Source organism: Ornithodoros turicata, chromosome 6, assembly GCF_037126465.1.
Source record: "Ornithodoros turicata isolate Travis chromosome 6, ASM3712646v1, whole genome shotgun sequence".
Classification (NCBI taxonomy): domain Eukaryota; kingdom Metazoa; phylum Arthropoda; class Arachnida; order Ixodida; family Argasidae; genus Ornithodoros; species Ornithodoros turicata.
The window spans coordinates 64,435,166-64,460,789 of record NC_088206.1 but is presented as its reverse complement, the minus strand read 5'-3'; the positions used below and the strand labels follow the sequence as shown (position 1 = coordinate 64,460,789).

Here is a 25,624-nt window from a genome sequence, read left to right as displayed (position 1 = left end):
GGCCATGACTCAGGCAAAGACAGCAGATATGCCACGCGAGTCGCAAAACGTATTAGCGACACCTCGCCACAGCATAAGCTCTCTTCCCTTTCTAGCCGAAAGGCGAGCCTTCCCTGCATTGATCAAAAACAAGGCGACATCCTTTGCTGGAGCGCAAATCTGCGTTTTCCTGTACCGTCTAAGCAAGGCTACTGAATAGCATTTTGCTGCTCTTCGCGCAGCAGATCCGCAGCAGGTTTGCGGAATGGGTTCACATTCCTTTCAATTCCTCGAAATGAAAAGGTTCGTTCAATTCCCACTCCTGGAATGACCTGGCAACCCCATTCCATTCCTTTAATTCCATCAATAAAGGAAAAGGGACCGGTAACCGCCCAGGAGGGTAACCGTACTAGGGAGGTTGAAACCAAAACTACCACCAGGAATTCCATGCCATTCCTAGGAGTGGCAACTCCGCAAACATGGTCCGCACGTACAGTATCACGTATCCACGTAGGATAATTCGGGAGGATAGTGCCTGTAACAGACCTGAAAGCGGACCTGTCTCGGACGACACTATAATATTCGAAAGTTCAGGGGGGGGGGGGGGGGGGCGACCGCTCCTCCCCTGCTCCCACCTTCCGACGCCCCTACCATTGGCAAAGTCCAGAAAACGCCCGGTGAAACGTCGTATTCCGGCTCTCCCCCGCGTTTCCAGGCCCTATGAGGCTATGACGACTTAGCAATACCATATTACTTTACCTGTTTGGGATTTTGGGATCTTGGCGACGGCGTACCGAAGCTGGCACGAAGACGCGAATCGTCTGCTCTCCAAGTTGTAGTCATAGTGCAGCAAATGTGAGACAGCCGAACAGCCTTACAGGCTATCAGTAGTGTGTTCGCATTGCGTATGAGCCTCACGCGTCCGCTGAACGTTCAGTTAACGGTGGCTATGCCATCTGGTAAAGACAACGCGATTGGTACTTCCGCGCTCAGCAAGCAAAGTTTGTAAAGCTAAGCCAGCAAAATTGCCGCCAGAGGCGCACGCAAAAATAGCGTTTCGCAACTTTTATGTTGTGTGGTGACACTGAGAAAGCTTGTTGTTTTGCCTGGTTACGCCCTGCACTTTTACGAAAATGAACAGAAAAAAAGACACGGAAATTAAAGAGGCTGTGAAACTTCACCCCAATTAAGTTATGCCGGATAAATATAAAAGATGCGTGGATTCCAAGATTTAGAGCAATGCGGTAATAGACCCATAGGGAGGCAGCATAACGAACACCAAGACTTTTCCAGCCAATGATTTCTCCAAACCTCCCCCACTTTCCAATGCATTCCGTAAATATGGGGGGAGGCCTCAGTACGTAAAGCTGATACAACGTAACTGTATGAAGGTAAGTGGTAATTTTTTGTTCTTTGAACATGTTTACGTACAGAGAGGGGTCTTAGATCTGCAAAGGAGCATTTCTTTTAGACCGATTAGTGTGATACGAAACATCAATGTCGACATTAGAGGTTCTGCGATACCTTCATCATGTACAGCGGTTTTGTTACTGATAGAGAAGGCAAGTTTTAAAGCTTGAGTTTGGGCAACACACAAAGTACACTGTAGATGTACATATATGTTGAGTTGTAGCCGGTCTCGTACTTTGTGTGTTGTGTGTGTTGCCCAAGTTCAGGCTGTCCTTGTCACGAATAAGTTTTAAATATTTGTCCGTCTTCCAGACCAACACCAACTAAATTATAGCTGCTGTAAAATATAGAAGATGTCCAGTTTAGTCAATACCATAAAAACGCAAGAACATTTCTGACCAACAGACAACAGGGGCCTTCTCGCCTACCCACTGTCACTGATGTGACTTGTAATTTTTCTACCAACACGTCTTTCCACACTAGAAAAGGCCCTGGTACACGGGCACTTTCGACAGTATTTGCCACATGCGGCTGAATATAGACGGCACCACACAAAGGTCCCCTGAAAAGGCATTCTTCCCTGACGTCCTTAAAATTCTGTGCAACAGGTTGACCACAAACACACAAGAAAAACTTTTGTACAAAAATCTTCGGAGAGGTAAATTGGCATGGTGCTCCTGTCCACTCACGCAACAAGACAAAGCAAGAAACAGTAAAAGTGCTGAATGCACCACTGCACAAAGTACACAAAAACGATGCTTTCCTAACAATTAATAATATACAGCCCAAAAATGTACAGCAATGTAGAGGGTTAAGCGAGGGAGTGGCTAAGGGGGCCTGAACTTCCCTCTTAAATGTACGTGTGATGCCATTTCTCACAGTCGGCTGAGGGGGACAAGAGATCGAGTCACCACTGGCTAGAGATCATCTAGAGATCACTATGTCAATGTCAGGTCCCTCTCACGTTTAAATTTGATCACACGCTGGTGTGCCTCGTTGACTTCGGGTTTCATTTTCTCGTCACGTGCGCGATCTCCGTGGACAGCAAAGTGGTCGCCTACTCCACGTCTTCGCACAACTTTGGTGCAAATGCTGCAAAATCACCCCGTATGTCACGGGATGGCGCTGCACCCGGTGATTGACGCAGTTTGGCACAAATGTCACAGCACTTCCATCACTGCAATGTGTGTGTCATGCAAGGTGATACTGATCAACTGAACTTGTGTGGTCACAGTTCTGCACTCTCCTTTGGCATCCCAGCCCCATCTGAGAAAAAATTCGCCGCTATCCCACTCCAACTGAACACAGTAAAAAAACTATAAATACAAATTATAAATATAAATTCGTACAGTAATATGTAACAGCACAGTGTCTATACCCGAAGAATGAAAGTTCCGCAAATCACAGAATAACACGTCGTGTTCTACCTCAGGAAGTTGCTTCTACCTCGAGCTTTTTCCTTCTGCGCTTTGCAGACTTACTCAGACATCCCCCTTGAGTCTTCTCGAGCACCTGGTAAATATCCAACGCCTCGCCTCGAGGAATACCGTACCCCCTCTCCAAACCGTGCAGGTTCGATGGAGTGACGCAGTCCATGCTTACTTCCTTTCTGACGACACTGTCTACCTCGACGCTACTGAAGAACGCCACACTCTGAGGGAGGTCCCTCATCCCTAGCTGCCACGCAAAATACGACCTCGTCAGCAGGTTTGTCACCTGAAGGGCCAAGGCAGCCCTGTATCGATCCTCCGATGCCACGAGAAACCTGACTTCGTCGTGAATGCTGATGGAGAACCTACCTCGTATCGAATAATCGTCCATTAACCAGCGCATGCTGACTAGCATTAGGTGCAAATAATCAACGGCCGAACTTTGCACCACCCAGTTGATACGACTGTTGAGGAAGTTGGTGTCGACGGCTGCCGGTTCGAGGGCTCGGCTGATGCGGCAGTTCAGGACCGGGGTTCTCGGCTCGTCCGACAAGGCAATGTCTTCCAACTTGTTGAACATGTGCGACTCGCTGCCTCCTTTCCACAGACGTCGCCCGCCCTTCACGAAGACCTCCTGTCCGTCGATGACTTCGGGAACGCTGGTTCTGACGCCCTTCGTTTGTGAGTACATAATCTTTGCCTTCTGGAACGCTTCGCTGCTCGTTAACCTGTGGTTGAACTGCATCAGGAGCCTCTGCGCAAACGGAAGTCCGGCACCGTAGATCCGCGCGTAGTTCATAACCTTTGCGTGGTCCCGGGATACGCCTACGGACGACGCGGTCCGGCTGTGCATGTCCGTTCCGTGCGCTTTGCTTCCCTGGAGGGTCATCCAGCCGAAAGCGGTGCAGCCGTGCAACCCAGCAAAGTAGGCGTCGGCCAATATAGCGGCTATCCACAGCTCCTGAGAGTCGACGTCGGCTCCTACGAAGTGGTAGCCGCACGGCGCTTGCACCATGGACTTCAGCTCGCTTCCCACCCGGTCCTCGTAAGCGTTGCTCGCCGTGAGCCACGTTGGTTCCACGCCCCTCCGCGTAACCGTCCCCGCCGGAATGAGCCTGGGGAGGATGGTGCCGTACTGCTCGCCTTCCGTAATCGTCACCGATCTCGGCAGTTCGCTCCTCTGAAACCAGACCACCATCTGGGACATTATCCTGTCTCGCGCGTTCTTCCAGTAGGACGTCATCTTGCTGAGCAGCAGTACGTGGTCGGCTTCGGGGATGTTCGAGCGTAGAATCCCTTCGGTTACCTTAGCTAGAAAATCTTTGGAGAGAGGGTTGCCGACACGTTTGTGTGGGCCGTCCTTGTGGGGGAGTTTGACGAAACGGCAACCCGGAAGATTGACGTCGTCGTCTGGATCGCTGGCAGGAACTGTTGATCCGGCGTCATTGTCTCCAAGGACCTTTTTCCACAGCTTCCAAATACCCTCTTCCGGGATGTCTTTTAGCTTCTCCCAGTCGGCAGCACCTTCAGCAGACGTGGTTTCGACCGCTCTGTAACCACACACCTTCAGGAACTCCTCGGTAGGAAACCTGGGCCCTACGTTTTCTAGAGCTTTTTCAGTGTTCACGATCACAGTTCCATCTTTCTGCTGCGCAGGTACGAGATAGCCCCACCCGTGCGTTTCGTTGTAGTGCAGCGGGTACCCGTCCCACATTAGTCGCAACAGCTTCGGGACCGACCTCATTTGGGTACTGATCGAACTGGGACCTGGTTCCCAACCTTCGGCATCACCATTGGGCTTTGTACAAAATTCTCGGTACCACGCGGGGTACCCAGGCAGAAATGGCTGTACCTTGTACAGAGACTTTGCAGTGTCTAAAATATCTCGTACTTCATTTCTGAGTTGTTGTTCTTTGTCCGACTCTTCTGAATCAGGACAGTTAGCTTGTTCGTTATTACCTACAACATTTTCTTGTTTCTTGTTTGGGTCTTGTTTCTTAATATTCTCTTTCGCGGAATTCTTCTTGACGCGCATGTTCTGAACGGACCAATCCAGATCCCACAACCACGGATCTTTCTTGTAAGCCTCGTCGTTCAGCAGGGCACACGTAGAGTTTGCGATCGATGAAAGGGTCTGTTTCAGTTCTTGCTGGAAATCTTCATAAACAGCGTCTGCATCGCGGAGGTACCTCTCCCAATTTTGGTTAACCGGGAGGTAAGCCGTCAGCATCTCCAGCATGCCCGCAAAAGATACTGGGTGCGGAAACCTTTCCAAATAAAGCGGCAACAGCTTTCCGAGAACCTCGTGGGTTGCAATGACGTCGCTGGCACAATACGTCATCAGTTCCTGAAAATTTGACGCAATATCCGCAAGTGTCCCAGTCATGAATGTCTCCCTCGGTTCCTTCTTGAGCTTCTTACCGCCGGAATACAAGGCATACACGTCAGCAAGGTTGTTGAGAGAACTGATATCGAGCCACATCTCAGGAGGAGGACCCTGGCTCTTTGTGGCCTTGGCGGACTTGCTGGCCAACGAAAGCGCTCGTTGATGACCTGTGAGCCCAGAGACGCAAACGTGCAACGACAATGTGTCGAGGAAGCGCAACCTGCTGCCCTGTACGAAATACTGTTCCTTGACGAACGATCTGTCAAATCCAACGTTGTGTCCAACAACTATTCTTGGTACGGACCTACTTTGTATGTCTTTTTCCAGCGGGATAAGATCAGATAACCGAATTTTTTCTCGCCATTTGAATTGTTCTCGAGTGAGCTGGGAGCTGCACCACGAATACCAAGAGTCGTCTGAGGCTGCTGCCGCTAATGTCGGGAGGTTGCCTTCCCTGACGCAGACTTCGACGTCAAATACGAGGCCAACGTCTTGAGGAGATTCCACTTTGATAGGTTCACTGTCTTTACCGTACTTCGTCCAGCCTCGTGCAAAAACCCATTGTCGTGGCAGAGGTGGTAGTTGGGAATCGGCTAGCTTTTCTGCTGAAACTCTGTAATCGCAGGCATAACGCTCACCCAACTTCGTAAAGTGTTCGTCGAGGTTTGATCCAAGCAGTTTTGGAAGTTGAAAGCTGACGTCCGGAACGACTGACGTCTTGTGACCCCATAGTCCTTGATCTTGCAGATGATCGATGCTTCTCTCGACGCTTTTTGGGTCCGGTGACGAGGTCGACTCACCAAAGACTTGCTTGTGTAGGTCAAGCGATAGCAACTGTATTCCGATGGGGCTTATACGAAACTGATCGCTCTGTGCTTTAGTAGCGAACGTGGTGTCTGCGGCCGCTGTAGCATGATAGCGAAAGATATTGTACACGTTGCTCAATGTCCTTGTGAGCGAAACACGTGTAGTAATGTCAGTAAACATTGATGCACGTGCACAACGTAACAAAATGAAAAATGAAACGAAGCGCCATGCGCACTTCTACAACAGCCCGTCCAAATATATCCAACATTATCCAATCCAAAATCTAGTAAATGCATTTTGTGCGACTTACAGCAATCGACGCGTAGAGGAGCCACAATTGAGTTTTGAAAAGGTAAACATGGCTGATGACGTGCGGCAGCATCGACCGAAGTCACCCTCAAAAGATGTTATTACAGGTATTATAACGACTTATTCGTAATTTTTTCTAAGTTTGCGATAGTCTGGCCCCAGTTTCTGTGCAGACCCATCGTTGTTTGGCTCATTTTCGCTTATAGTCTTAGCACTTACACGCATCACCCTGTTTCCATTGTATAGTTCTTTTTAAGCCTTATTTAAATAATCCGTACCTCAGCATTCACTATTTCGTTAACTTTATGTACATGATCGGTGCATAGTTGCCGTTCTGCCGTGTTCAATATTCAGCAGACGACGGGACCCACGAAGTAACGACGATGACTTGCGGTAGTGCTTCGCTATATTCGATTATTTACGACGGTAGCTCTAGTTCAAATTCTCGAAACGAGGGAGGTTTGGCTCGTGAAATTGATCAGTTCAATTTCCTTTCAGTTTTTCTTTCCCATATGTATATTCTAACTGACTGATTCCGAGCATGCTAAGTTGGCTTATGCCAGCCTGGAATCGTTGGATAACAAACCGGTGTCATTCTTCCTTAGATTTGAATCACGATGAAGCAATACTTGCCCAGGAAAAAGAAATCGAAAGAGAGGTGGGCGTACTCTACAGGAAACAAAGAGCGATACCTGGTATGCTGGTAACTGTTATGCTGTTTTGTAGATCGCAGAGAAAATCCCATTGATAGACATCAAGAAGGACCTAGCGGTTTTACAGAAGGAGTACTCAACGGAAGATGAGGTTTACCAGCAGAAAGTTAAGGTAGTACTTCGCCCAGAGTGCTCAGTTTTATATCACAGGCATCACACATGTCAAAATTACGGCAGGTGTGTTCATCTAAACCTTCCTATCTATTTAGGACATCCGCAGCAAGTACCAGTTCATACGTAAGACCAGGCCAGATGGGAACTGCTTCTTCCGAGCCTTCAGTTTCGCATACCTTGAAAGTCTGCTGAGCGATAAGCAAGAGTATCAGAGGCAAGTAATTGAGCCTGTTAACCCCACCAAAGGTTTGTGCAGCTTGTAGGTAAACTGAAATGTTTGCATTAGGTTCAAAGGTATTGCACTCAAGAGCAAAGAAGCCCTCGTGTCCCTTGGATTTCAACAGTTCACAATCGAAGACTTCCATGATGTGGTAGGGACCCTTTTAAAGCGTGCAATACCTACGTTTTCGTTATAACCGTTGAGCTTAGAGTTAAAGCATTGTTTCTGTTGGAACAATAGTTCATGGAAGTCTTGAAGAAGATTGAAGACCAAATTAGTATTGATGAACTGATGACAATCTTCAACGATCAGGGGTACTCGGATTACATAGTTGTATATATGAGGTAGGTTCACATTTTCACACCAACTATAAATGATGCGGATGTAGTATTGTACATGGTGAAGGATACTGTGTGTTCCTGTAGAACCTCCTTGTTTAAGCGAGATTCATCTGCACCATTGTTGCCTTTGGAACCTTGCTTCTTTTGTGTCTCTAGGTTACTCACGTCAGGGCAGCTACAGAAAGAAGAAACCTTTTTCTCTAGCTTCATCGAGGGCAACAGAACAGTACAAGAGTTCTGCAAACAGGTAATTAAAAGTGCAACCATCCTTGAAACAGAATAAATGTGTAAGAGAAGTTTTACAGGTGCTGGTCTGCATGTCTACTGTAGCCGCTGTAGTTAGTATCAACCTAAGAACAGCATGTTTTAAGCACCGTCCTACGCGTGTTTCTATTGGCTACGACGGCTAACCGCATCACTCCACGTTGCGAGAAGTAGTGCACAGACACTGAAAACTACAGGATCCCTACTGGTAGCCCCCATGATGATGCAGTATACCTTCCGCAGCAGAGCGGCTCTGTTAGGGTTGATGGTGTGCTGCTGTTAGGTTGACACACAGGTATATGTATGGCGAAACCTGAAATATTCCTACATTCAGTTCTGCAAGCTTACTTCTATTTGTTCATATTTTTGTTAGACTTATATTCAAACCGCAGCCTCCCTCAACATAACACTTTCCAAAAGCAGTGCATGGTTTTTTTGTTTTTTTTTGTCAGAATATGTCCTGATTAGACCGTTGGTATTTGGAGTGTTCTGTCCCAGGATGACAGAGTTTATATTACAAACTACACTGCCATTGTCATGCCGGTTGTACTGCAGCAAAAAGTCGCAATCTTTAAAGCTGGATAATTACGGTAGTGGAGTAACACACAATGGTCTTGTTACATTTAGGAGGTGGAACCCATGTACAAGGAAAGCGACCACATCCACGTCATCTCACTGACCCGATACCTCGGAGTGGGCGTCCGCATCCAGTACATGGACCGCGGAGTAGGCGGAAAGGTCAACGCGCACAACTTCCCCGAAGACCGGGAGCCACGTATCCATCTGCTGTACAGGCCGGGACACTACGACATTTTGTACAAGTGAAAAAAAAAAAAAAAAAACAGCTACCAATACAAACATTCTCCTCCTCTCGAGAGAAAAAAAAAAAGGAATTATTTTGTTTGTATATTTTGTGTCAAGAAACGGACTAAACGTTTGAAGCGGATTACGTCCGAATTTTTTGGTTTGTGTTTTTGGGAGAAAAGAAAGCACAGATGAAAGATGTATGCGTGGTACTTAATGGTTGCCAGACAGGATTTGGAAATACAAGAGCTCAAAAACAAGACAAGGCCTTCCAGAGATTCAATGACCATGTCATGCAAGCTCTGTCTAGCCATCTAGAGAAATCTGTCATTACATTGGAAACCATCAGTGGTTACATGATATTAACCAGGAAGAGAAACTGTTGGGATCATTCTGGGTTAGGTATTCTTGAAGGGATAGCACCGCTGATTCACTGTTTGCATGAAAGAATGTATTGCACACGTGCCAAGTTGGATTCAAATTTGCACAGAAATGCAGGGTTACTAGAGGTTGTTTCCATGGTGGTACAGTGCTGACCGTGACCCATGTGACATGATCCCTGAATGTGAACCATAAACTTTTGTACGGTTTCTAGAAAAGTAATCTGAAAGTGCATCACAGATGTGCTTGTCTTGGAACCCTTAAGGTGTTGTAGCTTTGTTATTATGTACGAAGAAAAACTGCATTTCTTGTTTTCACCAGAATGTGTCCTCTCACATTGCATTGTCCTGTGGCAAAAAAGGTTTATGTATGTGTTATTACACTAATTAGCATCAACTTCCAAGTTTTAACTGAAAGAATGTTTCGCTTGAAAAGTTTTCCTTTAGCAAAGGAATAAATATCGCTAATATACTACACATTTAGTGAACAAATCTACTAGAAAACAGTTCCTACTGTCAAGAGTAGAAGCTCCTGTCTAAATATTAGATCTCTAGAAACATTTCACACATCACATATTTAAATGCGTGCTCATAGATTAATGAAGGTGTCAAGAGTGTTAAGTTATGGTTTAGTGCACTATTTAAACAGGATTGACTCAGGGAGGAGGAAGATTATGATATTGAAAATAAACAGTTTGATCAACATTCCTGTGTGCTGCATGACAACACAATGGATCAAGATAATCTGGGGTGGTGGTGGTGGTGGCTGTTTATTTCGTTTTTTTGTAAAATGAAAGCTTAACATTTGTCATACATTTTATAATGCCAACACACTTTGTCACAGCAGCAGCAGTGACACATTTGAAAACAGTTTCCCATGTGTAGACAAGAAAGCGTAAGAACATAGTGGTCAAAATTAAAGGTAACTGCACGTGGTTACCTTTTTCTGTACAGAATACAACATTTAACCATTGTATTTGTACAAACTTTGCAAAATACGTAACACAACATTTATAGCACCGACAATGACGAGCAGACTCCACAGGTTCAAACGTGATCGTGTTTGGAGTTGAAGCTGTGTACATGCTGCGCAGGAGAGAAAAAAAATTGGCACATATTTAGTGCACTACCTTGAAATTGCTCAAAAACAAAAAAATTGGCCCCGGAGCTTGATTAGCATATTTTGGCAGTGAGATTACAGGTTGTAACACACGAAGGTAACTACAAAAAATGTTCGACTAGAGAGCTCATTAGTGTAAGGTCCGAACGAAAGAGACCTCGGAGAAGAATATTTTTAACGGTTCACAGAGGCTTACGTTGGTTGTAAATGTCTTGCCTACTGCAGGTTCCTTCTGTGTACGGTATTACTAACGTTTGGAACAGCGTGAAAGGTTAGAACGAGGCAGAGGAGACAAATACAAAGACTACCATACTCAAAATAAATACAGTATCATTATAGCACCTTGCGTATTGCTTGAACACATTGATTTAGTCTCGTTTTTTTCACACATTTATGAGTCGTGTGTGAACATTCTTCCATCACGTTCGGTTCGAGATAATACTGTGCAAAGGTTTGGGCAAACTTGTTACCAAAGAAAGCAAAAGTGGTAGACTCAAAAAGTAGCTTTAAGAATGTAATAAAACTTTGTAAAGGATAGTATATAAAAAAGAGTATGTGGTATGTAAGAATGAACTGAGTAAACAAGGTTGCGAGACTGAATGAGCATGCACGGAGAAAATGGAAATAATAGTAAAAGTAACGGGCCATTGCCACGCTCACGCAGCTATACCAATATAGGTATCAGGAACATGAAGCCTTTGGTCTTGCAGGAACGCAGGAAACTGAAGTTAAGAAGTGCAAACAAACTGCAGTAATCTTTACGGTGTCCGATCCGTAATTGTTCGCGGCAGTGCAGAGCAACTTATACACCTAGAAGCTTGTGTTTTAGGCTTCAACCCGGTAAAACCCGTTTCTACCCCCCCGATCACTTAGGGTGAAATCTAAAAAACTCCAAAAACAAACTTGGCAATGTACAACCTCAGCCATTGATATGGGCACCGGAGAATGCCAAGCAGCGTACCCGTTCGGCATTCGTGCTCACATGAAATTTAATTTGCCACCCAATGTCGCCAGAAATTATGGCTCCCGAAATAAAACCTGATTTTTGCTTTCCAATTTTTGAAACACGCAAAACTCGAAAGAAACACAAGTGTCTGCTTATACCTTACACAGTACACAGAGGTGATGATATGCATGGAAGCATGTATGCTGGAAAGTTTCAAATTATGATGGTCTCATAAAAACCGTCTTACGTCTGCTGTCGAAGGCACTCTTAGTGTTGTAACTTACAAAAGTTTACGTCGGCCTGTAAAAATAGACTTTAAAACAATGGTCTAGCTGAAATGCCTCGTCAAATGAAACAAGAAGTAATTATGAACATGCTGAGGATTCAAATGCTTGTGGAGAAAACGAAGAGAGTATCAAGTAGTGTCACAAATTTTACCTTATCTCGTGCATGGCAAAATGAAAGTGATGGTCAAAAAATAGGTCTGAATGCCACACTATCCATTTGGTCCTCTTGTGCTTTATGTCTACTGCAGATTAATGAGTAGTATATCACTCAAACCCATTTACAAGAGGCATGAAGAAATAAGTGAAGGTGTGTGATTGTCCCTTGTTTTTGACTTGATCATTCTTAATGCCCAATACTAGGGTTTGATTTCTAAAGCAACTCGATGTATGTAATAGGCACCAAGAGGATAAAAAAAAAGAAGTTCAGCCGTTATTCCGTGGAGTGCCGACAGCTATAAGTACTTTGCGTGAACCTTAGAAACGTCTTTTAGAAAAATAGTTCCACAGCTAGGAACAGTTTGTGAGGACCTGAGCTAAACATCGCCATTTTGATTCTCAAACGTGTAAAATGCTAAGATGCTTTGAGGTAATGGAAGCATTAGGAGACAAGGTTGTCAATGGCTCCTTTGTGGATCTGGCCTGCAAGGAGGCACGACCGGCAGCACATGCGTGCGTACTGTCGACGGGTGCAGTAGCGTGCCCTCACGATGAGCATACAGTTTGCCAGTTTCACGTCGTCCTTGCAATTTGCTGGAACCTCGACTTCTGTGGGAAAAAAAGAAAAGGCGGTTTCAGTTCACTCCTTAGCTGTGCTGCTTTCTCTTACAGTTAAGCACATACATACTATTAGTTTGTAAGTGTGGTAGGAATATCGATTCTTGAAACGTCCTTCGAGCAGGATACCAGATTTTGTTACACGGACAAAACTTTACGCATCTAGAATGCAGCAACTGCTTCAAAGTGGCATTACATGAAGCAGATGGACCCGCTAAACAGAGTTACAGTGCTGGGATCCTAACGTAAGGGGGAATCCTTAGCCATTGCTTTGACCGTGCATTTTGCACAAGCTGCAAGAATACAAAATTTAGGGTTGCAGCACATGCATAAAGCAGTTGCAAAGCTGCACTGAAGGAAGTTCCTCGAGGATAGGTTCCCAGCACGATGTTTTTAAAAACAGGCCCTGGTATGGGTGGGTTGCAGGTGGAGAGGTGGCACTATGCTTGCTGGGACTTCGAACTGCCAGTCCAAAATTTTAGTTTCACTTAGTTGGAGCAATGCAAAAGTTTATAAACTCAGGCTTAAACGACAACCAAGGTGAACTGTCATAGGAACGCCTGCACCCCAAACAAGTAAGTTACTTTAACAAATACTTTGCATGTACTTTTCTTTTGGCAAAGTTTGATTTTGTGTTACTTCGTGAAGGTTTCAGTTCCGCTTGGCACACCCTTTGAAATCGCCATCTTTTGCTGCGCGAAATGTTCCATTACAACACAGTCAATTTGATGTTTCAGATAACAAAGATAACGACCAACATTTCAGATATGGTACAACAAAGTGTACAGGCAGCATTTTATGCAGCAATCTTCTGCACTCTGAGGATCATATATATGCACGTAGTCGTTTCCTTTTAGTTTGAGACGAAGTTGCCACTTTAATGAAATTCTTTTCACATCACGAGTTTATAATGTTATCACAGCCACGCGCAATTCAACATGGTAGGTACACAGCACGCCATTTGGTGACAAGTGCCTACGCCCCTTAGTTCAATTTTGGTTTAACGCGGTTGACATTTTTCCAAAGGCGCAGGATCTCGGCGTACGTGATACATTTTACGTCCTTTTTTCCGTAGAATTAGTGCAGTTAAGTGCAGAACATTTTTACACTGAAAACACGCTGACGCGATGAGACTCCAGCAGAACCTCGGGATGGATGTGTCAATCCATGTGACATTGCAACTTGCCTTCTTGAGAGGAAGTTGCAAACCACACACTCATTGCTCTTCTAAATCCCACAGTCATGCTTCACCCACAAACATGGAAATATGCCAGCGATACACCTACCTTCTATGGCGACCTTAACAGAGGCTGATGCCTCACTGTGACCATTGCTTCCTTTACAGTGGTAGCCGCCACTGTCCGACGAGGCAGCGGAAGCAATGTACAGGGTGTTGTTGGGCAGCAAACTGCGATGTCCGTCGGACCTCATCTCATTACCTTCGTGCGTCCAGGACACCTTCGGAGCAGGAAGCCCGCTGGTGTGGCAGTCCAGTTGCAGGGGTTCGCCCACACGGTGTACGCTGCCCACAACGGTTACGTCCGCAGATACGGGCTCTGTATAGGTAAGCGTTCAGTGAAGAATGACCATGGTCAGTATAGTCTGTTGCAAAGATATTCTCAAAGCATATAACGTAAATGAGAAAGAGCTCGGGATATTTCCCAAAAGCACAGATCTCCAAATTACACATACACAGGTTAGGATGTATGAGCATGTTACGCACATGTAGAATTCGCAGACACACCATGCTCATGCAAAGAAAATACACATGCACAGATAAAAGACAGACAGACATGCATATATAGTGTTTTGTGCATGCTCATACCCTCCACTCAGGCACGGCTCTGGTATAGACATGGATAGATGCACTCAGTCCATATCAGATAAGGGGTAAACATATAATTCACATTAAATAAATATAATTATCAACATAAATATAAAATTCACAGTAATACAGCATTGAGGTCACTATATTTTGCACCCAGTGAGGTTCCAGAAAAGAAACTGGTCAATTTGAACCTCAATGCAACTAACAGACATCCAATAAATTCCTAAATGCATCATTTTCTTTTCTTTTTTTTTCTTTCTACGTGCTACTGTATCAATTTAGCCTCATTATGTGTTACTGATATTACTGAGACACACTTTCGGTGCACTTCAACGCTGCACAACAAATGACTGGATGGTCGGATTAACCCTTACGGTCGTGAGAAATTTACTTAATTTCTCGTAGCAGTTGGTAGTTAACTGTTACACTAATACTCCAAAATTTTGCAGAAATTCCAACATCACGAATTTTTGATAACATCCTTCTCTGAGCTGTGTTGCTAAGAAATATGACACTATTAGAAATGCATGAAAGACTCGCAGAACTAAATCACAACGCACCAGAAATTTCCTCTTGCGTTTCTCTTTTTGCGTGCCGAGTGCCATTACCTCGGACGGGAGCGTGCCCCGTTCCCGGAACCGACTGAACCTGCAGCGCTACCTTCCACACAGCGGGCGCACCGAGCTTGTTGTACGCTTGGCACATGTAAATATCCTCATCGTCGAAAGTTACGTTGCGAATTCCAAGCGTGAAATCGTCGAACACGGTGTAGCGTGCACTGCGTGTGGGCAGCCTCTTGCCACTCCTGTACCAACCCACGGTAGGACGAGGGAATCCCACGACAATGCACTGCAGGTAGGCGTTCTCATAGAGGCGTACAGCAACCGCTGGAGACGATGCCTTGATAGATGCTGGGACTGTTAGGGTTATCGTTGGTGGAAGGATTGAGGGTTAGGGCAGAGGTGGAAAGAGTAGAAAAGAAATGCAGTGAAGACATGCAGGTTAGTAAGTGTACGACATGCAAGTACATATGTCATGGATGGGTTACGTTTGTATGTAGCTCATACTTGCTTGTGAGAACACTAGTCGCAAGACATGCGCGTGGGTATGATGCAAAATTCTGCAACCCTCATCACATCCAGGGATGGGAACCAGTATTGTTTTCGGTCCGGTTCGGGTTCGGGTTCAGGTTCAGGCATATTGGTTCGGTTCGGGTTTAGCTCCGCTGAACCGACATTATCAGCTTGAACCGGTTCAGGTATATCGGTTCAGTTCGGGTTCGGCTCAGGGAGAACCACCAGCGCACACACAGAGAAAAAAAATTATTTTAATCATTAAAATTTTTTAATTTAATTTTTTTAATTTCATAATAATAATTTTTAATTTATTTTATTAATACATTTACAGAGATTGGAACCATTACTTTTTTCGGTCCCGGTTTAACCGGTTCACGGGCAGTAATTTTGCTACATGAAACCGAGCTTACGCTCACCGTACATGGTTGTAAGAGAAAGGTGTGAGATAACCGTTTCGGGTGAGTCAAAAGAAGGTCGGTCAGTAGTACAATTATTTCACCTCTGAACAGATTCCCGAACCGGTAACCGTATGAATTTTTTTCGGTTCAGTTCCGGTTCGGCTCACGACAAGCAAAAAAATTGTTCGGGTTCAGTTTGGTTCGGGTTAGTCAGAAAATAAATTTTTTTTCCGGTTTTCGGTTCGGGTTCAGTTCCGGTTCCGATCCCTGATCACATCTAGTGAGAGTATGTTTGTAGTGCTTCTCACAGATGAATAGATGGAGAGGTGGGCATGCAGTGTTATGAGGAAATGCCCATGCATGTTAGCCGGCTGAGTCTTTCCGTAAGATATTAGACATCGGAGATGGGAGAACTCTGTATACTGTCCATTACCCTCCAAACAAAACAACAGTGGGGAGCATTATGTCGTCGGAATAACCGCACTTCACCGTTAGCGGGAGGGCCTTTATAAGGGATGTAATAATAATAAAATAAATAATTGAAATATTCTCTGAAGAACACACTCCCAAATCTGCCGAAAAATATACTCCAAGAATCGAGGACCCTAATAACAACCCAGTCACCAAATACTGGATTTCTAATGTCTTGCGTAGCTCCTTTAAAACAGCACCAGTTGATGAGAGGTACCCATAGTTCCATAACAGCACTCAAAGTATGAGAGTAGTTTATGGAAGTACACATGCTGTCCTTCCTACCTCTGGTGTAGTGAAGTTGTTCTTACGAAGGACTCCCATTGGTTTATTGCTTTGGAGAGCTGTAACTGCAGCTGGTATTGCATAATGTCAAACTTAACATGTACAGTCTACACTGTATATGTACAATGTCATTGCTAAAAATGGACATCAGGTGTGCTGTGGCTAGAGACCATCGTCAAAGTATCAATGATGTCCTTTTTGCTGTCCCTGCACTTATCACGTCACTCCTTTGTAAATTGATTAATTGGCGGCTCGTCATCTCGCATGAAACCCTCAAATGGTTTATAATTGCTGGGGTTCTGTCATCGATATGCGCCACAACAACTGCTCAAATTACCTACCATAGATGATGAGAACAGTGGCGTGGTTTACGACATCATCAACCCCGTTATCGGCTTCGCATTCGTACGTGCCAGAGTCCTCTTCCCTCAGGTCGGAAATGTGAAGTGACCCGTCAACCAGGATCTTAAATCGCCCATCTCGGCTCTCAATCGGCTTGTCCTTGAAAAACCACGTCACCCGTGGTTTGGGGAATCCTCGTGTGTTGCAACGCAGGGTTACATCTGATCCAAGGTCCGCAGTAACTTCTGGTTCAGAGTCGACAATTTCTGGTGCAGTTGCTGCGCAATTAAAAATGGCAGTTAGATTAATTAAGAATAATTTCATGAGGTCTGAGGTCTTGCAACTTTAGAAATACATATGTCATGAGTATATCCAATCCCTGACAGCACAGCAGCTAGTATATCCAGGATAGACTGTACAACCGCCGTCAGAATTAACTGTAACACGTAAGACCGTGACTGGCGTACATGCCAGCGCTGCAGAACGTTAGCCTCTTGGTTCGTGACTGTGTCTAAGATATAGGCAGGACCGGGCTGACCGATTATAAGTGAAAGAACCACCCAACTGAGCATGCTGGCCAGTGTTGCAATGCAGCGCATGTCAACCCAGCCTTTAGACCTTTGTCTTGGGTGCAGTTTCAAACGCTGCAGCCAATGCCCCACAGTACTGGTGTGTGAGTGCAGGCCACGCACTCTTATACGTTACAGCTACATCTAACAACAACTGTACGCAGTTGCTGCTTGCAGTATGCACAGTTTACGAGTAAATGTCCAATAGCACAACCCCTACCAAACTGGAAACTTACTTGCAGGAACAGTCGTTGGCAAAGACGTAGTGGTAACTTCCCCACCACCTTGAATAGTAAAACCACGAGATAATTAATCTAAAGCAGACTGTGGCAAAAAGTGCACTGCACAAGATACAGGGCTGAATGTGCTGTTATCACAAAAGGCACCTCGCCGTACCTGGAAGCACTGGCTTGACACACACATTTGCGCAGCCGTTGTAGCAGCACTTATTGTCGCCCGGGCAGTCAGCATCAATACGACACATGTCACGGCAGTCGGATCTCACGACGGCTGCAGGCTGAGGTTCGTCTTCTGCCACGGGACAGAAGCCGGGCTTGATGGCTGTAAATTGTGCACAAACAAAATGTGTGCTCTGATGCATGCAGGGTCCCATATACCAGGTGACAAGACAAGGGGAGAGCCTTAGAAAAGGATGCTTGAGAATAGAGAACCCAAAACACAAGCACTGTACAGCACACAGCAGCCTCTCGCTGCAAACGGCTTACAAAATGGTTGTTTCATAATGCAGAGATGTGCGCTTATGTTCCTGACCTGCAGCACTGATACACAGTGGCGGATCCAAGGAAGGAGAGGGGCGATGTCCCTCTCTCCCCTCCCCCGCTACGCACTCTGACAAAGAAACTGCCCCCCTCCTCAAACTGAGGGTATATAGATCTGCCCCTGCTGCTACAGATAACAGTCAAGACTTATAGAAAAAAAAAAGATGTCAATAAATAAAATAAAATAACTTTTTTCTGAACGTACGAGTACATATAGAGACATATAGTATAGAGACGGTATAGAACATATTAGTACTAAAAATGAGTTGCACAAACAAACAAAACAGAACTATTTTCTTCCTATGTTTTCACACATTTGAAGACAACGTATTCCTGCGAATTATCACCGTTTACAGGACCAACCTTTGCTTTGGGGCCCCACTTGGGACACCACGCTATTGTAGGAAAATAAACTGTGCACTTGAAACCCAAAGCGCAGTTTGGGTTCTGGACATCTATGTTGCTGACAACACTGTTTCTTTGGAGCCTCAAAGCGATTGGGTCCCCTATTCTAAACCTCTCTAAATGATATTGAGCACATAAATAAGAGGAAGCACACATGTGTGCTGTTTCAAGTGACAACTCACTCAGTCTGCAAACTGGCCTGTAGTGCGGCTGACCATCGTCCCCACGGTAGGCTTCAATGCGACACGTCTCATTGTCCTTGCACTTGTGGGTCTGGTCATGCAATATATAGAAGGCACAGATAAGCACCAGGCTAGTCGCAAGGGAACCTTTAACTGTAGCAAGGTACAAAGCAGAAATTTGTCAACCACAAGGCTGTGATACATCAAATGCATCAGATATAGAATAGTCAGATACAGAATGTGTAATAGTAACGCTTTTTCAGAGATAACTTTCGATGGTCTCCTATAGTCCTCATGAATTTCAAACCACCAGAACAATCCAGGGGAGAATTAAACAATTAGAGTTGTTGTAGTTAACAATTAAAATTTGCAAACTCTTAATGACAAAGACACTGGACAGCAGCAGAGGGCTAAATTTTGCAGAGCAGTTATGACACAGACATGTGGACGGACAGATAGATAAATGAGAGTTGTACCTCCCGAGCCCAAGTATGCTAGTAAAATCAGTCAAGTTGCTGCCGTGTGAAATGAAAAAAAAAAATGTTGTAATGGCTACCCTGACAAATTGCTAGATTTCAAAATGTCATTATAAATGAACTGCTGGTTTTCCAACATCTTGGACGGCAAGACAATATGGGTAGAACATTACATAATTTTTTTTTTTTTATTATTCAATACACGTATTCATGAAAATGGGTCCAGGTCCCGTGAGAATTAGCTTGCTTTCAAGTGAAGAATTATTCTCTCGGCTCATAAATTTTGTTCATGATAGGTAAGTTAAAAATGGAGCCTTACATTCAAAGTTGCAACGGGATCATAAACTTCGAGAATGGAACAGAATGGCTGGTGTACTTTCGCCCCCACCGTTCTTATGTAGCGCAATTTCTAGGCATTTTTGAGCATCCCAAGCCTACCTCGCAAGGATTAGTGCAGCGGCACGACGTGCATCCGCTGCGGTCAACAATTTCAGTCTTTCCAAGAGGACACCTTAACTCATCGCAGTTCGATGGTGGACACGCGGAAGCAGGCGATGTTGACGAGGGTACAGATGGCTGTGTCACGGCTGCTGCAGTGGTCAGTCTGTCGACATGTTCATCAGGGTGTGGCTCCTCAGGCACTTCCAGCGTTTCTTCCATTTCTTTTTCTTGCTCCAAATTCTCTGCGGCACTCACTACAGAGACGATTCCATATATGATTACAACACAACTGCAGACTGTCAATTTACGTGGGATGTTTAAAACAGACACCATAATTGTAGAGCCTGAAGTCTTAGGGTTTTACGCGATTCTTCCCCGAATTTGCACCCGGAATTGAAGGTTGCCTCTTTAGGGTGAAACCCGATTTTTTCCCGGCACATTGCCCTCACTTGGGATGTCTGTAGGAATGCACCGACTTACTTGTTTGGCTGAAAAATGCAGTTACATCACCATTTGTACCAAACCAGTGCAGTTAGTTTCAGTAACTGAGCCCGATTTCTCCCTGAATTTAGCATACTGGAATTTTTTTCGCTCGAATTGGCATGAATTTAGTGCACATGCTTGCTTACCCAATTTTTAGCCCTCGAATTCAGAAAAAAATATTTCCCGAAAACTTCAGGCTTTACATATTTGCTTGCACAATTAACACACTTTTTTTACTCCAAAAAAAGAACATGGCATCATATTGGAAAGTGGGGGCATTGACCGTGTGAGAAAAAATTATAGCTCTACAGTCTATGTATTCAGAAGTGTTGTGGTCACCGTTTATAGAACCATGTATGCTAGATACATGCGTGGAGTTAATGCCATTTCGGCGCTCAACTTGGAGGTGCATTAGTTATGTGAGCACACACAGTATGTCGGTATTTCGTTATGGCAGTGAATGGTTTGAGAATACTCTGGATAGTTACGACATGCTCACAGGTTCCTGCTGAAGAGTGAGCGCCATTTAGATTTCCTTCAACTCACTTGTCACTCCAGAGCAGAATTTCATGCAGACCTCTGAGCTCTTGAAACGGTTTTTGTTGCCACCGCATCCGCTGTACACGAATGGAAGGCAGACACCGCTCTTTGCGTCGTAGAACCAGCGGGCACGGCTTTCCTGGCAAGATCCGGGATCGGCCATTCTCTTGCACACTTCTGAATGTTCACGTTAGTTAGGACAAGTTAATCAAAATGAATCTGCGCAATATACGTGTTAGGGACAGAAGAGAGCAATATATGTACAGCAATCAAAGTAAAGCGCATACAACAATGCTTAATATAGCAGAAAAAAGTCATTGCTATAATAACGGGGGTGGGACACAATCATGTCTGCAGTACGTGGGGGCGAATGGGGAATTTGTGAGTGTTGTTGTTATTGTTTTTGTTAGAGTCACTGACCAATAATTTGGACTCCGAAAATTCTGACCTTATCAGTTTTTCGGACAAACTGTTGGCACAGTCAAATGCTCCAAACCAATGTATATTTCTGCATCCAATAATATGTACCGTTCCTCGGAAGACGTGCTTGATTATGAATATGATAAACGTATTTTTATTCGTGACATTAATTTTTTCATGAATCGCGCATTCAGTCATTTGTGAATTTATTTGTATTTAATTTCACGATTCCAAGGCTATTTCCTTTTGGGGTATAAATGTTAAACTGTGTTCGCAAGTAGAATTTTTTGCAATTTTTGAGTGGACACACAGTTCGCTAAAATTAATACATCGCAAATAAAAATATGTTTACAGTATTCGTACTCAACTCGCTTCAAACCTGCATGGTTTATGAGACTTACTCTGTTATTGCATCCCCGTCCACAGCGGCAATTGTTGCTGTGGTGACTACACTGATGATTACCGCGACTGAACAATAATTTACATTAATTTCGTGGCTCCTAGAAACCCGAAAAATTGGTCGGCGAATGAATTATGGTAGTCATCATCACCATCATCTTTGTCCAAATTCTAGAAGCCAATTTTTGCAAGTTTCTGTTAAGAGTTTCAGCTGCAACAATAAAAGCTTATTAGGCAAGACTTTAATAATGAAGGCACGCAAGTCTGCAAAACATTCTGCAAGCCTCGAAATAATCTGCATGTTTAGTCCTAATGCAACGTGTAAGATTTTCATGATTACAGTTGAACCTCTATATAACGAATTTGTAAATGCTGGCTCTTTGTTTCGTTAAATCGAGATATTCGTTAAATGGAACACGCCAAGTTAAACAAAGATGGCCGCCGCACTACCAGCGCCGCGCGTACCGCAAAACGTCATTTGTCATAAAACAGGTACTAAGGTAAGAAGGGCACAAAATATCAAGCTTTATTCATTACATAACGCTAGGTAACGCGTAATTTGTGCACAATATCGTTCTGAGCATTCATAACCTTCGTAACTCCGGATGACCTCGACTGCTTTCTCCTACGCGATCGCGTATCGAAGTTTCGTGGTTGGTTCACTTGCACTCATGACGTCCGGAAAGAACAACCGTACACCGCCGAAAAGACCGAGAAACGGGTACATGTCACGTAGACGTCTGCGCCGATGGAACCTTGAACGGCAGCGGCCCATTTTACCACCGTCAGCATCAGCGGCGCGAACAAAAACAAGTAATGAAAAGGCACAAAACCGCAACGTACTGTCGTCTTCATCAACACAAGCAAATTAGACTTCGCGAGATGTCAGCAATGCATGTTTTCTTGTCCGAAAACAGGTGCAAAGAGACCCTCGCGCCGGTTTCGAAACAGCGTCGGCGCAACGATTACCGGCGGCGGAGACGCACATGTCGGCACGCTCGTGCCTACAGCACGTGACAACCGAAGTAACCAATGAAAACTCGCGTAAGGACAACAGAGAGGGAAGGTTTCTCCTCCTTTTCTTCGTGGTGAAGGGGAAAGACACGCGCAGAAGAGCCCAGAGATTTCGTTAAATAGAGGTGACCAAACGAATGTATTTCGTTAAATCGAATGCAAAAATACATTGGCGTCTATAGGGATGCGTTCGTGCAACGGAAATTTTTCGTTAAACAGACGATTTCGTTAAATCGACGTTCGTTATTGAGAGGTTCAACTGTATGACCATAGGCCTTGGGGGTAAACAGGTACAGCTGCAAGAACTTAAGCAGCTGAAGTATATGCATAGGCAAAAAAGAAGATGAAACGGCAATTATAGCTTCCTGAAGAATCTGCACTGCACAAGCGACAGTTAAGCAGAGTCAATCTAGCAGGGTACAGATCCCGACAAAAGTTCAAGGAACACCAGAGCTAGGTATTTCTTGAACTCAGGGTCACCCTAGCCACGAAAAGGGGTGGGCACACCTACAAAGAGGTACGTGGTCATAAGGACCTCAGTTTTCCGCGGTTCAGCGATTCCATGAAATGTCGCGGATCGGAATAAATCACGGAATCCTTCATTCAGCACAGAATTTCACGGAATCCCTTATTTTTATGAGTGCGCGGTTATTCGAGTGCTCGAATTCGAATCGAATATTAGAATCACTCGGAGTATTCGATTCGCGAATAGAATCCCTTATTTTTATGAGTGCGCGGTTATTCGAGTGCTCGAATTCGAATCGAATATTAGAATCACTCGGAGTATTCGATTCGCAAATCGAATACCAAATACGCGGTTTTCCGAATATTCGACTATTCGCCGAATATGAACGACACCTCCCGAAAGTGGGCTTCACCTGACGCTTCCCTGCTTGAGGTGAAGCATGGTTTACAAAATTGAAGCCTGCCTTACGAAATTGTCCATGCTGCAGGACAAAAGATTGTAGTTTAGCTTAAGATAACGTTAACCCAAGTTTATTGTGCATACTTTGCCTAAGGAAGGTGTGGCGTCCCTCCGGTGTGCAGTTTAGCGGTGGCAGTGGGGGATTTTGACTTGTTGCCTTCAAAAAGTTAAGACTCTTAAATAATGCCTACAGTCCAAAAACAAAAAAGGGTGTCCTCAAAAAGCAACTTCCCCAGGGCTTGTATTGTAAACTCCTTCCTAGAGAGTTCCTATAAACTCTGTTGATCCTGAAAGATCTTTCCGCAGGTATGATTGTAGGTGACAGACAGCGTCAGAAGAGAACACAAGATATAATATTGAGCCACAACAGTGCTTTGAATCTGTAATTTTATAAAATATTTCTTGTTCCCACATTGTCCAAGAAAATTAATTGTTTCCTATTTCAAGCAGCTGTTGACTGCTGTCGGGAAAAATCGCAGAATTTACAAGTCGGTGCCGCGGAATTTCGAATTTGCCACAGCAGAACACCGAGGGCCTTATATACCTAATCACCTGTCTGTAAGTCTATCTGCTCCTGTCTACCACAAGAGTATCACTCCGATGACTAAACACTCCACTCCAGTGTTCCGTGAACTTTTGTCAGGACCTGTACATCGTACATAGCAGTTCTTAACCCTGCTCGTGTGGCATGTTTTTAGTTTTTAAGCAAGGTTACGCAGAAAGTGCAAAACAACTTTGCCAAGTTTTGTTACTCTATTTATCATTTGATTTAATGTAGACTAATGCAAACTATAATGTAAATTCCTGCAATAGTGAGCATGTGGTTGAGAACTGCTGGATTATAATTGTTGGGCAGACCGCCACCAGTGTTACCTTTGTTAGTGATGACGTGCTTATCAGGTTTAGGTCGCCTCTCAGGCTTGGGAGTAGCTGAAGATGCATAACAGAGTGAAACAAAAATTAGCAGGTATCATTTAGGCCACACAGGGAAACCTTCCATAACCGGGGTACAAAAGGGTACTGACACTGTGGCATAGATGCAGGGCGAGTGGTGAAAAAACTTCACAGTGCAAAAGCCTGTGTCTGGACACCAGCACAAGACTCGAGTCTCAGTGTCATCATAAGACTGAAGACGCAGTGTCGCCCTTCTGTTTGTGCTCAGACAAAGGCTTTCGCACAATGGGGTACAGTGGGTACGCCCTTCATAGCCAGTTAGTCGAACTCACGTAACATACTATGAACTGAAGGATTAGCAAGCAATATCAGCATGGCTGTACGCAGTACATTACAAGCTTGATAGCTAAACATTACTTCTGCTAATAAGATCTACGTTCTTTGACTTTTTTATGGCAATTTAGCTCGGGAGTTGAGAGCTGGAGCTGAAAATTGGGCTCAAAGAATGCATGGAGGAACTAAAAACATTCACAGGCTCTTTTCTTCAGAGCACCGTGAGCTTCAGGCCTCCCATGGCGAAGAAATATGCTCATAAATTAACACTGCTATTCGTCCTTTTACCACATTTATATTATAATACGCAGCTTAGAATGGTCAACAATGATATGTGATAACTTCCAGAAAGCACACATTCACAACAGGCCACAGCCCCGTAGTGTCCCTGCTTTGAATCCGCGCTTTCTCTGAGTTGTGACGCATTAACCAACAAGCGCAACTTTGTACTCTCTTACATTTATACATTTATCCTATTTTGTATTCATCTCTCTCCGTTAGGCTTTTTTACTGCAGCATCGTTAGACGGAGAGATCAGATGCAGTAAGATAATACGTCATATAACATATTTTGTCTGAGCACAGAATGTTTTAGGGGAAACTAAAAAAGGCAAACCTGGCATGTCCTTGTGGCAGCGTTGTTCACAGAGTGCCTTAGACTCAAACCTGTTGTCATTTCCTTCGCATCCACCATATTGGAATGGTTTGCATTCATTGTCTTGCATATCGTAGAACCACATCTCCAGTACTCCATAACATGGTCCAGGTTGTTTGGGTTGTCTACAGGCATCTGCGTGATAGGTGCAAATGAAGGGCTCACAGCCTGCTCCATATTTAAGGATGGTGTTGTGCGCTACAATACTTGCATAAAATTTTGGGTCATTAATGTTACGATTTCACGGCTGTTTCCATACGTGGTATATCTGTTGTTCTGCTAGTAAATATCGTGCACATAACTCCAAGGCAAATGCATTCCCAAGTAAATACTTCCTATTTGACTCACAAAATTTGATTGTTATTTATTTTGTTTTAGCTGCAGCCACGTAGCAGCGGACCTACAGGCAAAAGGTAATCTTGTCAC

At 44.4% G+C, this 25,624-nt stretch overlaps 3 protein-coding genes across 6 annotated transcripts in view; 1 reads left to right on the top strand and 2 right to left on the bottom strand.

Moving 5' to 3' along the window:
* Positions 1-1,729: 1,729 nt before the first annotated feature.
* LOC135397040 (DNA polymerase subunit gamma-1-like) lies at positions 1,730-6,248 on the bottom strand. Its single transcript, XM_064628370.1, has one exon. It carries the CDS (start codon positions 6,190-6,192, stop codon positions 2,818-2,820), a length of 3,375 nt encoding a protein of 1,124 aa, XP_064484440.1. The 5' UTR covers positions 6,193-6,248; the 3' UTR covers positions 1,730-2,817.
* Positions 6,249-6,315: 67 nt separating this feature from the next.
* Positions 6,316-9,862, top strand: LOC135397043 (ubiquitin thioesterase OTUB1-like). Of its 2 annotated transcripts, none has more exons than XM_064628372.1 (8): positions 6,316-6,428; positions 6,927-6,979; positions 7,048-7,146; positions 7,244-7,362; positions 7,435-7,519; positions 7,609-7,712; positions 7,866-7,956; positions 8,601-9,862. In XM_064628372.1, the coding sequence occupies exons 1-8, from the start codon at positions 6,371-6,373 to the stop codon at positions 8,796-8,798; spliced, it is 807 nt and encodes a 268-aa protein (XP_064484442.1). In that variant the 5' UTR covers positions 6,316-6,370; the 3' UTR covers positions 8,799-9,862. The 2 variants fall into 2 exon arrangements, with proteins under 2 accessions (XP_064484442.1, XP_064484443.1); XM_064628373.1 differs by lacking the exon at positions 6,316-6,428 and adding an exon at positions 6,528-6,714.
* Positions 9,863-9,908: 46 nt separating this feature from the next.
* LOC135397039 (papilin-like) overlaps positions 9,909-25,624 on the bottom strand; it is an 85,020-nt gene continuing 69,304 nt past the window's right edge. The window contains exons 30-40 of one of the 3 annotated variants that reach the window (XM_064628366.1): positions 25,160-25,333; positions 24,191-24,247; positions 20,566-20,736; positions 19,534-19,790; positions 18,620-18,710; positions 17,650-17,814; positions 17,490-17,537; positions 16,684-16,962; positions 14,673-15,029; positions 13,571-13,840; positions 9,909-12,275 (exon numbers count right to left, since the gene is read on the bottom strand). In XM_064628366.1, coding sequence (XP_064484436.1) covers positions 12,109-12,275; positions 13,571-13,840; positions 14,673-15,029; positions 16,684-16,962; positions 17,490-17,537; positions 17,650-17,814; positions 18,620-18,710; positions 19,534-19,790; positions 20,566-20,736; positions 24,191-24,247; positions 25,160-25,333 — 2,036 coding nt within the window. In that variant the 3' untranslated portion in view covers positions 9,909-12,108. The remainder of the gene's footprint in view (positions 12,276-13,570; positions 13,841-14,672; positions 15,030-16,683; positions 16,963-17,489; positions 17,538-17,649; positions 17,815-18,619; positions 18,711-19,533; positions 19,791-20,565; positions 20,737-24,190; positions 24,248-25,159; positions 25,334-25,624) is intronic. The other 2 variants (XM_064628368.1, XM_064628367.1) reach the window with 2 other exon arrangements.

Bases quoted from the DNA above. Each gene is read 5' to 3' on its own strand.
- LOC135397040 (XM_064628370.1), bottom strand. From the start codon at position 6,192: ATGTTTACTGACATTACTACACGTGTTTCGCTCACAAGGACATTGAGC.
- LOC135397043 (XM_064628372.1), top strand. From the start codon at position 6,371: ATGGCTGATGACGTGCGGCAGCATCGACCGAAGTCACCCTCAAAAGAT. The intron at 7,713-7,865 runs GTAGGTTCACAT...TTGTGTCTCTAG, and splicing joins TACATAGTTGTATATATGAG to GTTACTCACGTCAGGGCAGC. The intron at 7,957-8,600 runs GTAATTAAAAGT...TGTTACATTTAG, and splicing joins TACAAGAGTTCTGCAAACAG to GAGGTGGAACCCATGTACAA.